Source organism: Pseudorca crassidens, chromosome 18 (assembly GCF_039906515.1).
Source record: "Pseudorca crassidens isolate mPseCra1 chromosome 18, mPseCra1.hap1, whole genome shotgun sequence".
Taxonomy (NCBI): domain Eukaryota; kingdom Metazoa; phylum Chordata; class Mammalia; order Artiodactyla; family Delphinidae; genus Pseudorca; species Pseudorca crassidens.
Window position 1 is genome coordinate 78,826,384 of NC_090313.1, and position 12,000 is coordinate 78,838,383.

Sequence of the window (12,000 nt, forward strand, 5' to 3'; positions counted from 1 at the left end):
CCAGATAACTTCTAAAGATGTTAAATATTTATAAACCTAATTTTTGCGGGATCCCACTGATTTATAAATGTATTCCCTACTGAAGACCTTTTTTGCTATATTGTTTGTTTCTAATCTTTGAGATAGTTTCCTACATATAAAACCAAATATTTTAGTAATTAAATTTGCAAAGCCTGTGGATGGATCCTTATCAAAGGGATATGAGGGATCCTTTATATACAATCAGATGTACCTGTTCAAAGAGTCCACTTGCTCATGTCACCACCAGCCCAGTCAAGATCTAAAACATTTCCACACTCCACAAAGTCCTCCTGTATCCTTACACTCAGTTCCTCCCGTCTCCTGGCCCCAGGAGACCAGCCAGTGGTCTGCTTTCTTCCAGCATAGATGTGTTCCTTTCCTGGAGTTTCGTATAAATGGAATCAGAAAGTATTGATATGTACTCTTTGTTTGACTCAGATTCATCTGTGTGTTGCATTTGTCAGTAGTTTGCTCCTTTTTATTGCTGAGTAGTAGTATTGTGTGGATGTGATCTGTTTATCTAGTCACTTGATGAACATTTTGGTGGTTTTCAGGTTGGGGCTGTTATAAATAAAGCTGCTGTGAATATTCATACACAGGTCTTGGGTGAACATATGTTTTCTTTGACTAAATATGTGGGGGTGGAGTTTCTGGGTCATATGCTAAGTATAAAGTAAGAAGTTGCCAGTTTGTTTTCCAAAATCTGTGTTCCATTTTGCATCCCCACCAGCAATGTAAGAGAGTTCCATTTGTTTCATATCTCAAAGGCTTTTTTTAAAAGTCATAAGTTAGTCATTTATGTGAGTACTCATTAATTCGTCAGTGCTTGTCTAAGTAGTTAATACGTGCTAAGCACCGTGATACAGATTTGTCTTTTTGCTCTTTTTAATGCCCTACTAAAAAATTGAAATCACTGTGTGGCTCCATTGCATCACTGTTGGTCAGCACTGCTTTAGAACACACAAGGCTGTAGATTTTTAGAAACTTTTTAGTATATCTTATTACATGCTCTTTATGACAGTTGTCTCAAATGCTGAGAAGGTTTTTCTTACTTCTGGGTTTTCAGCTTAGGTAAGAAAGCTGGAGGATTCCCAAGGATTGGAGTTGCCTGAAGTATTTCTCTAGATACGTGAGGTTTCACTGTACTGTTCAGAGAAACAGGTCGTGATCTTGTGGAATTCATTTTCTCAAAGTGGGAGAAGTTAAAAGTAATAGAGGGGCTTCCCTGGTGGCGCAGTGGTTTAAGAATCCGCCTGCCAATGCAGGGGACACAGGTTCGAGCCCTGGTCCTGGAAGATCCCACATGCCGCGGAGCAACTAAGCCTGTGTGCCACAACTACTAAGCTGGCACTCTAGAGCCCGTGAGCCACAACTACTGAAGCCCGGCTCCTAGAGCCCGTGCTCTACAACAAGAGAAGCCACCGCAACGAGAAGACGGCGCACCGCAACAAAGAGCAGCCCCCGCTCACCGCAACTAGAGAAAGCCTGCACACAGCAACGAAGACCCAGTGCAGTCAAAAATAAATAAATAAAATAAATAATAATAAATTTTTTAATGTAATAGAAAATCTATAGAGAAAACCGTACCATTTAACTGCTTAAAGAATCTTTTGAATGTTTCATTTATTCAAATATGTCATATGTAAGAGATATGGATTTGAAAACAAAAATGTGTTTCATTAGGTCATTGTGAACAAACATTACCAAATCTGTTTGTTTCCAAAGAAGCAGCGTGGGTAAAGTTTATCACTGTTAACCAGTTACCAACTGCTTTATGAAAGCAGCCTGGAATTCCACCAAGAAGTTGAAGGTACTTGTAAACAGACAAAATGGAAAGAACCAAGAATTTCCAGATATCATACATAGCTCTTACTCAGGACCTTGGGTTAAAAATACTCGAAAAGCACGAAAGAAGGGAAATACTAGATAGTCATCATAAATTTATCTTTGAAATCAGTTCCATTCAGGTGAAGGAAAGCAGAAATAACATTGCTGTGTTTGGCACAAACAGTGATTAAGTGACCGTCGTTAGTGTTCCCTTGGGGAAATAATACCTATAGGCTGCTGTCTGAAACTGTGGTTGAAGCTGTGCAGCTGAAATGTGCACAGACACGTAGGATGTGAATTGCACTCTGTCGGGGAGACCAGCCGGCTCGTCAGTGTTCCAGATTCATCTCTGGCCGCAGTGTGAAAGACCAACCGGAAGTGGAGAGCCTGGAGGCCAGGAGGCCCATAGGCTGTTGTCATCATCCAGTTTTCAGCTGGGAGTGAGAAGTGGGAAATCCCGCACGAGGTGCTGCGTGCAGGCTCTGTGGGGCCCAGCCTCCAGCATGAGGAAGAAATCAACGGTGGTCACTGCTTTTTCCGGCCAGCCTGACCAGGAGTCATGATAGTGCTAACTGATCAAAGGGCACAGAGGACTCATTCTCTGGAGGATCGGTTATGACGTCTGTGCTATATTATTAGATCTTTACAGCAGCCTACAAAATCAGTAGTAGTGTCCCCACCTTACAGGTGAGGAAACTGTTGTGCAGCGCATGGTTTGATTCTAGGTCTGTCCAGCTCTGGAGCTCGCTCTTTCCTCAGTGTTACCCTGCCTCGCATGTGGGAGAATTCAGAGGAGGACCGGGCTGAGAAAGGCCTTAACTCTGAGCTTGGGAATGTGAGCCTGCTAAACTCGTAGGACATCCATGCAGGCAGCTGTCTGCAGACCCCGAGTGGGGCTGGGACTAGGAAGCGTCCTGGAAGAGGTGACCGTTAAGTCCTGAGCGTGTGTGACCTCAGAGCGGAGAATGTAGAGTGAGGTGGGTAAGCCAGAGTCTAGAGAACAGGTTCGCTTAAGGGACCAAGCTGAGGGTGAGAAGCCAGGGGCTGAAAGAAGGAGCAGGTAGAGAAGGAGAAGCACGGCAGAGTGCGGGCGGTGGGCTCGGGGCAGAGCACGCAGCATCCATCTCCTTGAGGCGTCCTCAGGTGCCACAGGGGCCGCGGGGAGCCCCTTAAACTTGCAGGTCACTGGGGACCGAGGCTGCGGAACAGAAGACGTGAATGGGAAATGCAGAGTTGGTGGCAGCAGAGAAAAATTGCTCTTCTGGGATGTCTGATGATTAAGGAAGGAAACTGGTTTGAGGTTAGCTTGAGGGTGAAAATGTGTCTGTCTGCACAAGTAGGACCTGAAATACCAGTGTCATAAGTCACGGAGCCCCTCACATTCCAGCACCTCAGGCTGCCTCAGGTCCGGGAGAAGGATGTGCTTGAGATGGTCGTTATTATTCAAGTAGAGGTTAAGAATCATGAAAGGCTGGGCTAGGTAAGGGTGTAAGTTCACGCAAACCGTAACCCCTCAGCCCTGGGTGAACTTTCTGCTCTGTTCCTTCCTGGGAGTCACAAGAGGAGGCCAGGTTTTAGAAGCGCTGTCCCCACTGTCCGCCCCCCCAGAACGGGAAAGCTGAGGTAGCGTCATGAAGTGGACACAGTGGGGCCCCTGGTGACCTCACTGTCACACATGCAGCACCAAGGCTCAGGTGCTCTGCAGCGCGGTCACGCGGTGGCCCCGACCGACACTGAACGTCCTCGTCCCCTTTCCTTTTTCAGTCCTCTTCTCGGGGAGACTCAGGGCCACCCAGCAGTCTCCTTTCTGTGTGGGCAGCCTCTGCTCCTGCACCTGTTGAGCAAACCTGCCTCAAAAGCTTTTCAAGTACTTGTTTTAACGTAATAGTTGAACACTCTGAATTTACAGAACACTTTCTAAATACTACAGTTTTTTCCTTAAATGTTTGGGAAATTCTTAGATGACCAATCCATGAATTAAGGAAACAAGAAAAAGAATGTTAGGATACATCACTGATTTTTTTTTTAAGTTTAAGTTTATAAAGCTCAACCTTCTAAGTCTATAAAGGGTTCTTTGTGCTGATCTTAGGAATAAAACACTAAACTTGATAACCCATGAGCATGATGCAGTTTGTCGATTTAAAATAACAGCATAGGGGACTTCCCTGGTGGCGCAGTGGTTGAGAATCCGCCTGCCAATGCAGGGGACACGGGTTCGATCCCTGGTCTGGGAAGTTCCCACATGCTGCAGAGCAACTAAGCCCATGCGTCACAACTACTAAGCCTGCACTCTAGAGCCCGCGAGCCACAACTACTGGGCCCGCACACCTAGAGGCTGTGCTCCACAACAAGAGACGTCACCGCCGTACAGATGAGGAAACTGTTATGCAGCGCATGGTTTGATTCTAAGTCTGTCCAGCTCTGGAGCTCGCTCTTTCTTCAGTGTTACCCTGCCTCGCATGTGGGAGAATTCAGAGGAGGACCGGGCTGAGAAAGGCTGCACACTGCAATGAAGAGTAGCCCCCGCTCGCCGCAACTAGAGAAAGCCTATGCACAGCAATGCAGACCCAACACAGCCAAAAATAAATAAATAAATTTTTTTTAAATAAAAAGTAAAATAACAGCATAGAGGAGAAAAAACTATGCTTACATTAATTATTTAAATAATTATTTCATTTCCATGGTCCTTGTGTTAGGACACCTAAGTTTGTAGCATCTTCTATTTGAAAGTTTTTTGTTTTTGTGGTACGCAGGCCTCTCACTGTTGTGGCCTCTCCTGTTGCGGAGCACAGGCTCTGGATGCGCAGGCTCAGCCGCCATGGCTCACGGGCCCAGCCGCTCCGGGACATGTGAGACCTTCCCGGACCAGGGCACGAACCCGCGTCCCCTGCATCAGCAGGCGGACTCTCAACCACTGCGCCACCAGGGAAGCCCTGAAAGTTTATTGAAAGCACCAAACAGTTCTTTTCAGATCAGAAAAGCATATTTAAAAGGCAGAGTTTTGTGGGTTTGTTCTTTTTTTCAGCTTATCTGAATGTTTCCCCTGTGCATTTTATTTGTTGCTAGAAAAGTAATGAGAGTTACTTTTATACCCAAAACATAGATATAACAACGTGATTTGAACAGCAAATGCAAAAGTAATGAAGAAATGTATTAATATAAAGTCTTGTAAAGATGTCCTAAAATACAAATTGCCTTAGTTTATTACTTTTGTGTTTTGTGGTACATTCCTGTCTTATTAATATCCAGATCTACAAACTGTGTTGGTAAGTGTATCGCTTACTTCTTTCTCCCAAGAACAAGTAAAATAGCAACTAAGCGTATAAGCCATTCTCTGTCAGATAATAACACACAGTGCCAGCAATGATCAAAGCCAGTAATAGTAAGTCCATTTAATTTTTACCTTGATGGGTAGTACATCTGCTTATTGGGATGAGTGCCAGGGTTTCAGTGCAACTTCTTTAAACAATAAATAGATAGACTGACAAGTCTGTTTACTAGTATAAATTTCTCCTTAGGTGGTCCTCTGGTTTCACATTGTTTCCATACTGGTAGGAAGGACTGCTCTTAATGCAGTCAGGTTATAATTTTATCATGCTAAATACACCTGCTAGAGTTATTATTAAATATAAAGGCCTTCAGTAGAATTTATCCTTCTTGATTTTGGAACAGTGTTCTTACTCCAGAATTTAATAGTATGATCCATCCTGGAAGCAAAAATAAGTTAGATTGACCCTATGTACTTTCTTCATTTTCAGCCTGAAATTGAAAGTATGGATCAGTATAAAGTCAGTCAATTTGTTGGTAGTTTTTTAGACATTCAGAATTTGTATTTGAATGTGTCTTCCTGCTTCTTTTACCACTTATGTATAAAAGCTTTACCTTTTTTGGTTTCTCTAAGAAAGCACCCCTGTTTCTGCCAGACTTTGCTCTTACCTCCACCTAGAATGCCCTTTCCCCCATCTGAAATTCTCTTATTTATTTGTTCACTTGTTTGTTACCTCTGGCCCATTAGAATGTAAGTTAACAACAGCAAGGATGTTATCTTTCCGTAACCACTATATCCCAGCACTTAGAATGGTTGCAGGAGAGGCACTTAGTCCGTTGCTGTCATGAATCAGCATCATGCACAAGCCATCTTAGAAAGTATCTTGGTAGACCAGAGAGACCTTTTGGCCTAAGAGGATACCTGGATACAAAATAGTTTCTAATGGGGCTATTATAGAACTAAATATACAGCACTGTAATTTCAACATGCACCAACCTGGGTAACACTCTCCCTGAGTCCAGACCAAAATGTTCTAGATACGACTCTGACAGGACAAGCTTTATGTGGCACTAAACCCACATGGGTAGACTTTAGGACAGACCCTTGTTCTAATAAATTACACTAAATTGGAATAAGCCAGTACTGTAATAAGCCTCCTAAAAAATTCGTATTTCAGTCAACTAATCCTATTTGCTTTTTTGTTTCGTTTGTTTGGTTTTAACTATTTATCATAACTATGTGAAGGTTATTATAACATTATTAAGTGTCTTATAATAAAAAAGATGTTTTGAATTTTCTATAAAATTTATCATTTTATGACTAACATCTATTGTTTTTTTAATTATATGATAAATTTTGACTAATTTTCAGTACTTGATCTAGCAAAAACAAACAACAAAAGGAGATCCATATTACCAGTATTAGCAATGAAAAGAGAGAAATCACCAGAGATCCTAGAGGTATCAGAAGGATAAAAATGGAATATTGTGAACAACTGATTCGTATGTGACTATTAACCTGATAACTCAGATGACTGGACAAGTGCCTTAAAAAAGCAAAACTCACGGCTTCCCTAGTGGCGCAGTGGTTGAGAGTCTGCCTGCCGATGCAGGGGACACAGGTTCGTGCCCCAGTCCGGGAAGATCCCACGTGCCACGGAGCGCCTAGGCCCATGAGCCATGGCCGCTTAGCCTGCGCGTCCGGAGCCTGTGCTCCGCAACGGGAGAGGCCACAACAGTGAGAGGCCCGCGTACCACAAAAAAAAAAAAAAAAAGCAAAACTTACCAAAACAAGAGGTGGGGTAGAAATCTAAATAGTCCTGTATCAAAGGATTGGGTTTGTTATCAAAAACTTTCCCACAAAGAAATGTCCAGGCTCAGATGGTTTCACTGGTGAAATCTGTCAAACTGTGCCCAGTTTGCATAGTTTCTTTCAGAAAATACAAGAAAAAGGAACATTTCCCTCATGTTATGAGACCAACATATCCCTGATAACTAAAACTTGGCAAAAACCTAACAGGAGAAGTAAATTATAGACCAACTTTCCTCATGAACAGAGGTATGAAAATACCTAACCAGATAGAACAAAACACATCAAGCACCATATAAAATAATACATCACAACCAAGTGAGATTTATCCAAGGAATACAAAATTCATTTCATGGTTGAAAATCAGTCAGTGCAGTCCATCATATTAACAGAATAAAGGAGAAACCAACATGATCATATCAGAACATGCAGACAGAGCATCTAACAAAATAAACATTTTTGTGTAAAACTCAGAGTAGGAATAGGAGAGAACTTCTTCAAACTGATAAAGGGCATTTACAAAAAAATTTTTTTAATGTCATGCTACAACACAAAATACTGAATGCTTTCCCCTTAATCAGGAACAAGGCAAAGGATGTCTTTTCTTACCTCTGCTGTTTAACAGTTTACTGGAGATTCTAAAGATAACAGCAATACAGGAAAAGAAAATAGAGAGATAAAAATATTAGAAAGGAAGAAGTATATTTGACTTTATTCACAGATAATATGACTAAGGAACCAACAACAAAATCAAAGCATAGAAGATCAGTATGGAAAAATCTATTGTATTTCCATATAATTAGTAGCAAACATTTGGAAAATGAAATTAAGATCAGTTCTTTTTGGATGGTATAAAATAAGTAGAAATAAATTTAACAAAAAACATACACCAAAAACTTCAGACATCGCTGGTAGAAATTCAAGGAGGCCTCAGTAAATGGCGGAATATACCATGTTAATGGATTAGAAGATTTAGTTCTTCCCAAATTGGTCTAGAGATTAAACTTTGCCAAGCAAAATCCCAGCAGTCTTTTTTTATAGAAGTTGACAAGCCGATTTTAAAATGTTTGTTAATTTATTTTTGGCTGCATTGGGTAGTTGAGGCGAGCAGGGGCTACTCTTCGTTGCAGTGCACGGGCTTCTTGCAGTGGCTTCTCTTTTGCAGAGCACGGGCTCTAGGCGTGCAGGCTTCAGTAGCTGTGGCATATGGGCTTAGCTGCTCCACGACATGTGGGATCTTCCCAGACCAGGGCTCGAACTCATGTCCCCTGCATTGGCAGGCAGATTCTTAACCACTGCGCCACCAGGGAAGTCCCTAAAGTGTATATTTAAAAGCAGAGGACCTGGGACTTGCTTGGTGGTGCAATGTTAGGAATCCGCCTGCCAATGCAGGGGACAAGGGTTTGAGCCCAGGTCCGGGAAGATCCCACATGCTGCAGAGCAACTAAGCCCATGCGCCGCAACTACTGAGCCTGCGCTCTAGAGCCCACAAGCCACAACTACTGAGCCCACGTGCCACAACTACTGAAGCCCACGTGCCTAGACCCTGTGCTCTGCAACAAAGAGAAGCCCCTGCAAGGAGAAGCCTGCGCACTGCAACTAAGAGTAGCCCCCGCTCGCCACAACTAGAGAAAGCCCACGTGCAGCAAGGAAGACCCAACGCAGCCAAATAAATAAATAAATTTATAAAAGAAAAAAAAGACAGAAAGAAAAAAGCAGAAGACCTGGGAATTCCCTGGCGGTCCAGTGGTTAGGACTCTGCACTTCCACTGCAGGGAGCCTAAGACCCCTGGTTGGGGAACTGAGATCCAGCAAGCCATGAGGCGTGGCCCAAATAAATAAATAAATAAAAGCAAAGGACCTAAAATACTCAAATCAATCTTGAGAAACAAGAACAAATCTGGTTGACTCTCACACTACCTGACTTTAAGACACTACAAAGCTATAGTAACAGTGACACTGTGATATTGCCCACAGGATGGACAAGTAGATAGTGGAGGATAGTAAAGAGTCCACGCTTACATGGTCACTTAATTTTCAATAAAGACACCAAATCAGTTAATGGGAAAAGTCTTTTCAACAAATGACACTAGAACAAACGGATAGGATGTATATATGAAAACGATTAGTCATAACCTCTGCCTCACACCACATACAAAAATGTATTTGAAAAAAAATGTATTTGAAAAAAAATGTATTTGAGATGTATTATATATATAAACATAAAAACTAAAACCACTAAGCTTCTGGGAAAAAATATAAGAGAATATCTTCAGAATCTAGGGTAGGCAGAGTTGCTTAGGGCACTAAAAGCAGTAACCGTAAAAGAAAAACCTGATAAAGTAGTCATCATCAAAATTAATAACTTCTGTTTATTAAGAAAACGAATAGGCAAATTGTAGCATAAGAGAAAATATTTTCCAAACATATCTAACAAAAGGCTTGTATCCAGAATATATAACAAATGCTTACAACTTAATAGTTTTAAAAAAAATTTTTTAAGTACGCAAAAGACTACAACAGAAACTTCACGAGAGAAAATGTACAAATGGGAGATAGCACTTGAAAAAGTGCTCCACGTGAGTTCTCAGGGAAATGCAAGTTAAAACCATAGTGAAGTAGTACAGTACTTCCAACAGAATGGCTGAAATTAAAAAAACCGATCACACCAAATGGTGAGGATGTGAAGGAACGAGAATTCACTTTGGAAAAGGGTTTGGTGGTTTCTTGTAAAGTTGCACAGACCTAACTGTTCCCCTCCTGGGTATTTATTCAAGAGAAATATTAAAACATGTCAAAAACAGGAAAATTGGTGGCAGAGCTGTGCTGTACAACATAATGGGTGTAGTTAGCAATATGGTACCCTGCACTTGAAACTCCGTTAAGAGGCTGAGTGTCATGCTAAGTGTTCTTACCACCAAAAAAAAACCCAAACAAACAAAAACAGAGGTGATTGATACGTTTATTACCTCGATTGTGGTGATGTATCATGGGTGTATGCCTAGGTACAAATTCATCAAAACGTGTACATTATTGTGTGCAATGTTCTGTATATTAAGTATACCTCAGTAAAGCTGGGAAAACGGAAAGTTTATGGCAGCTTGATTCACAGTAGCCAAAAACTGGAGACAGCAATGCAAACATCTATCATGAGTGAATGGATAAATATTGGTGTATTTATACAAATGGGATACAACTCAGCAATAAGTGAGAACAAACTACTGATATGCAAACAACATGGATAAATCACAAAATCATTATACTGAGTGAAAAGAGACGCAAAGGAACACGTACTCCTTGATACCATTTATTTGAATTTGTAAACTAAGTGAAACTAATTTGATTCTGCCTCTGTGGGGATGCAGCTAGAATGCATTGCCTGGGAATTGACACAAGAAGCATTCTGAGGAAAGGAAATGTTCTGCTCTGTGGCAGAGGATTGGTTACTCAGGTTAAAACTGTATGGCTAAGATGTGTACGTTTCAGTGGATAAAAATTTTTCCAGAAGAGATATAAATAATAATAATTGAGAAGGGAACCAAGAATAGGTAGTAGAAGTATAGCTGGACCGAGAATGGCAGGATACTGTGAACTGTGGAAGCTGAATAGTGTATATATGGTGGGTTATTATAGGAGTCTCTTTGCTATGTCTGAAATTTCTATTATTAAAAATTTTAAGAGGAGGTGTGGAAAGCAAAGCAAGAAGTGTTTGGGTATTGAACTTGGCAGTATGTTGATGGTCAATTTAAAAATAAAGGATAAAACAAATGAAAGCTTTTCAACTTCATTCCCTAAAATAAGTGGGGGTGGGAGAATGTTGAAAAGTTTGAGGGCTTTAGAGAACTAGAGATAAACCATATGCCTAAAACAAATAAAATAGAAGCAACTACTTCATTAATTTGGAATTTAGTGGCAGCAGTTTTCAAACTATTAAGAAAGAAGTAGCCTAGAAAAAATGGGTGAAGGTTTGTCTCCTAATTGATTTGAATCCATAGTTTGAGATTTTGTCTACATTTAATTTTTTTAAAAAACTTTTTTTTTAATTTGCTTTCCATGTGAGGATTGGTACAAATGACTCTGAAAGGTAGGTAGGTTTTTTAATATACTCAGTCTGAAGGTACTGTTTTTTTTTTGTTTTTTTGGGTTTTTTTTGAAGGTACTATTGACAGTTTATAATTAGTAGAAATGTAGCCCTTTAAATTATTTTAATGCTTTGTAAATGCATAAGGAGAAAAAGGAAGAGCATTTATATGATACGAATAGCTTTTTAAGAGCTAGGTACTTGAAATGTGGTCATAAAGCACCAGAGATAGAAAAAGAAGAGAAGAGATAGAGAAAAAAAGAAGGGAATAAAAATTCTCTTGAAGAATGAGGGTAATCATGAAGTTTTTATACAGTGATGCCTTTAGAATATATATATGTGTGTGTATATATTTTATATAGATAGATAGATAGATACACACATAAAGTAAGCCAGCTTTCTTAGGAGAACAAATGGTCCAACTCATAATAATGTTAATACTTGCATATCTGTTTTCTCCTTTGATTCTTATATGATCTAAGGGGTAAAAACTAATATTAGGAGTTACAATGCAAAAATAATTTAATATTTAACAAATAACTAGTAAACATTTTATAATAAAAACTTAGCATCTGTTTTTTAGGTTGTTTTTTAAAATCCAGTAGACATGCATCTAAATTCATGTTTGCATTCTTTCTAGCTGCAGAAGATCATAAGTAAACAGGATGACTCGAAGACAAGAATAACTAATGAAACAGAATGCCAGGTATGTGCAAATGAACTAAATATTTCCAAGCAGATGTTATTTACAATAGCTTCTCTATTCTGTTTGCTCAAATAAGTATTCCCAAATAGTTGGGGAAATTAACAGTAACTTAATTTTTCTAAATATTTTAAATAGATTTTCTACATTCACATGATCCAGACCTCAAAAGACTCACAAGAGGATGTATGCAGGGCAGAGCTTTCCTCCCCATGACCCAGGTCCTGGGTATTCTTCCAGAGATATTTCATGTGTATATAAGCATGTATGTAAATAAGCAACTAAACATTT

General features: G+C 40.2%; 1 protein-coding gene across 1 annotated transcript in view; it reads left to right on the plus strand.

Moving 5' to 3' along the window:
• The window catches only part of MICU2 (mitochondrial calcium uptake 2), an 84,690-nt gene that overhangs the window by 58,816 nt on the left and 13,874 nt on the right, over positions 1-12,000 (plus strand). Inside the window, exon 7 of the mRNA XM_067713754.1 lies at positions 11,647-11,712. Within this exon, the coding sequence (XP_067569855.1) occupies positions 11,647-11,712 (66 nt within the window). The remainder of the gene's footprint in view (positions 1-11,646; positions 11,713-12,000) is intronic.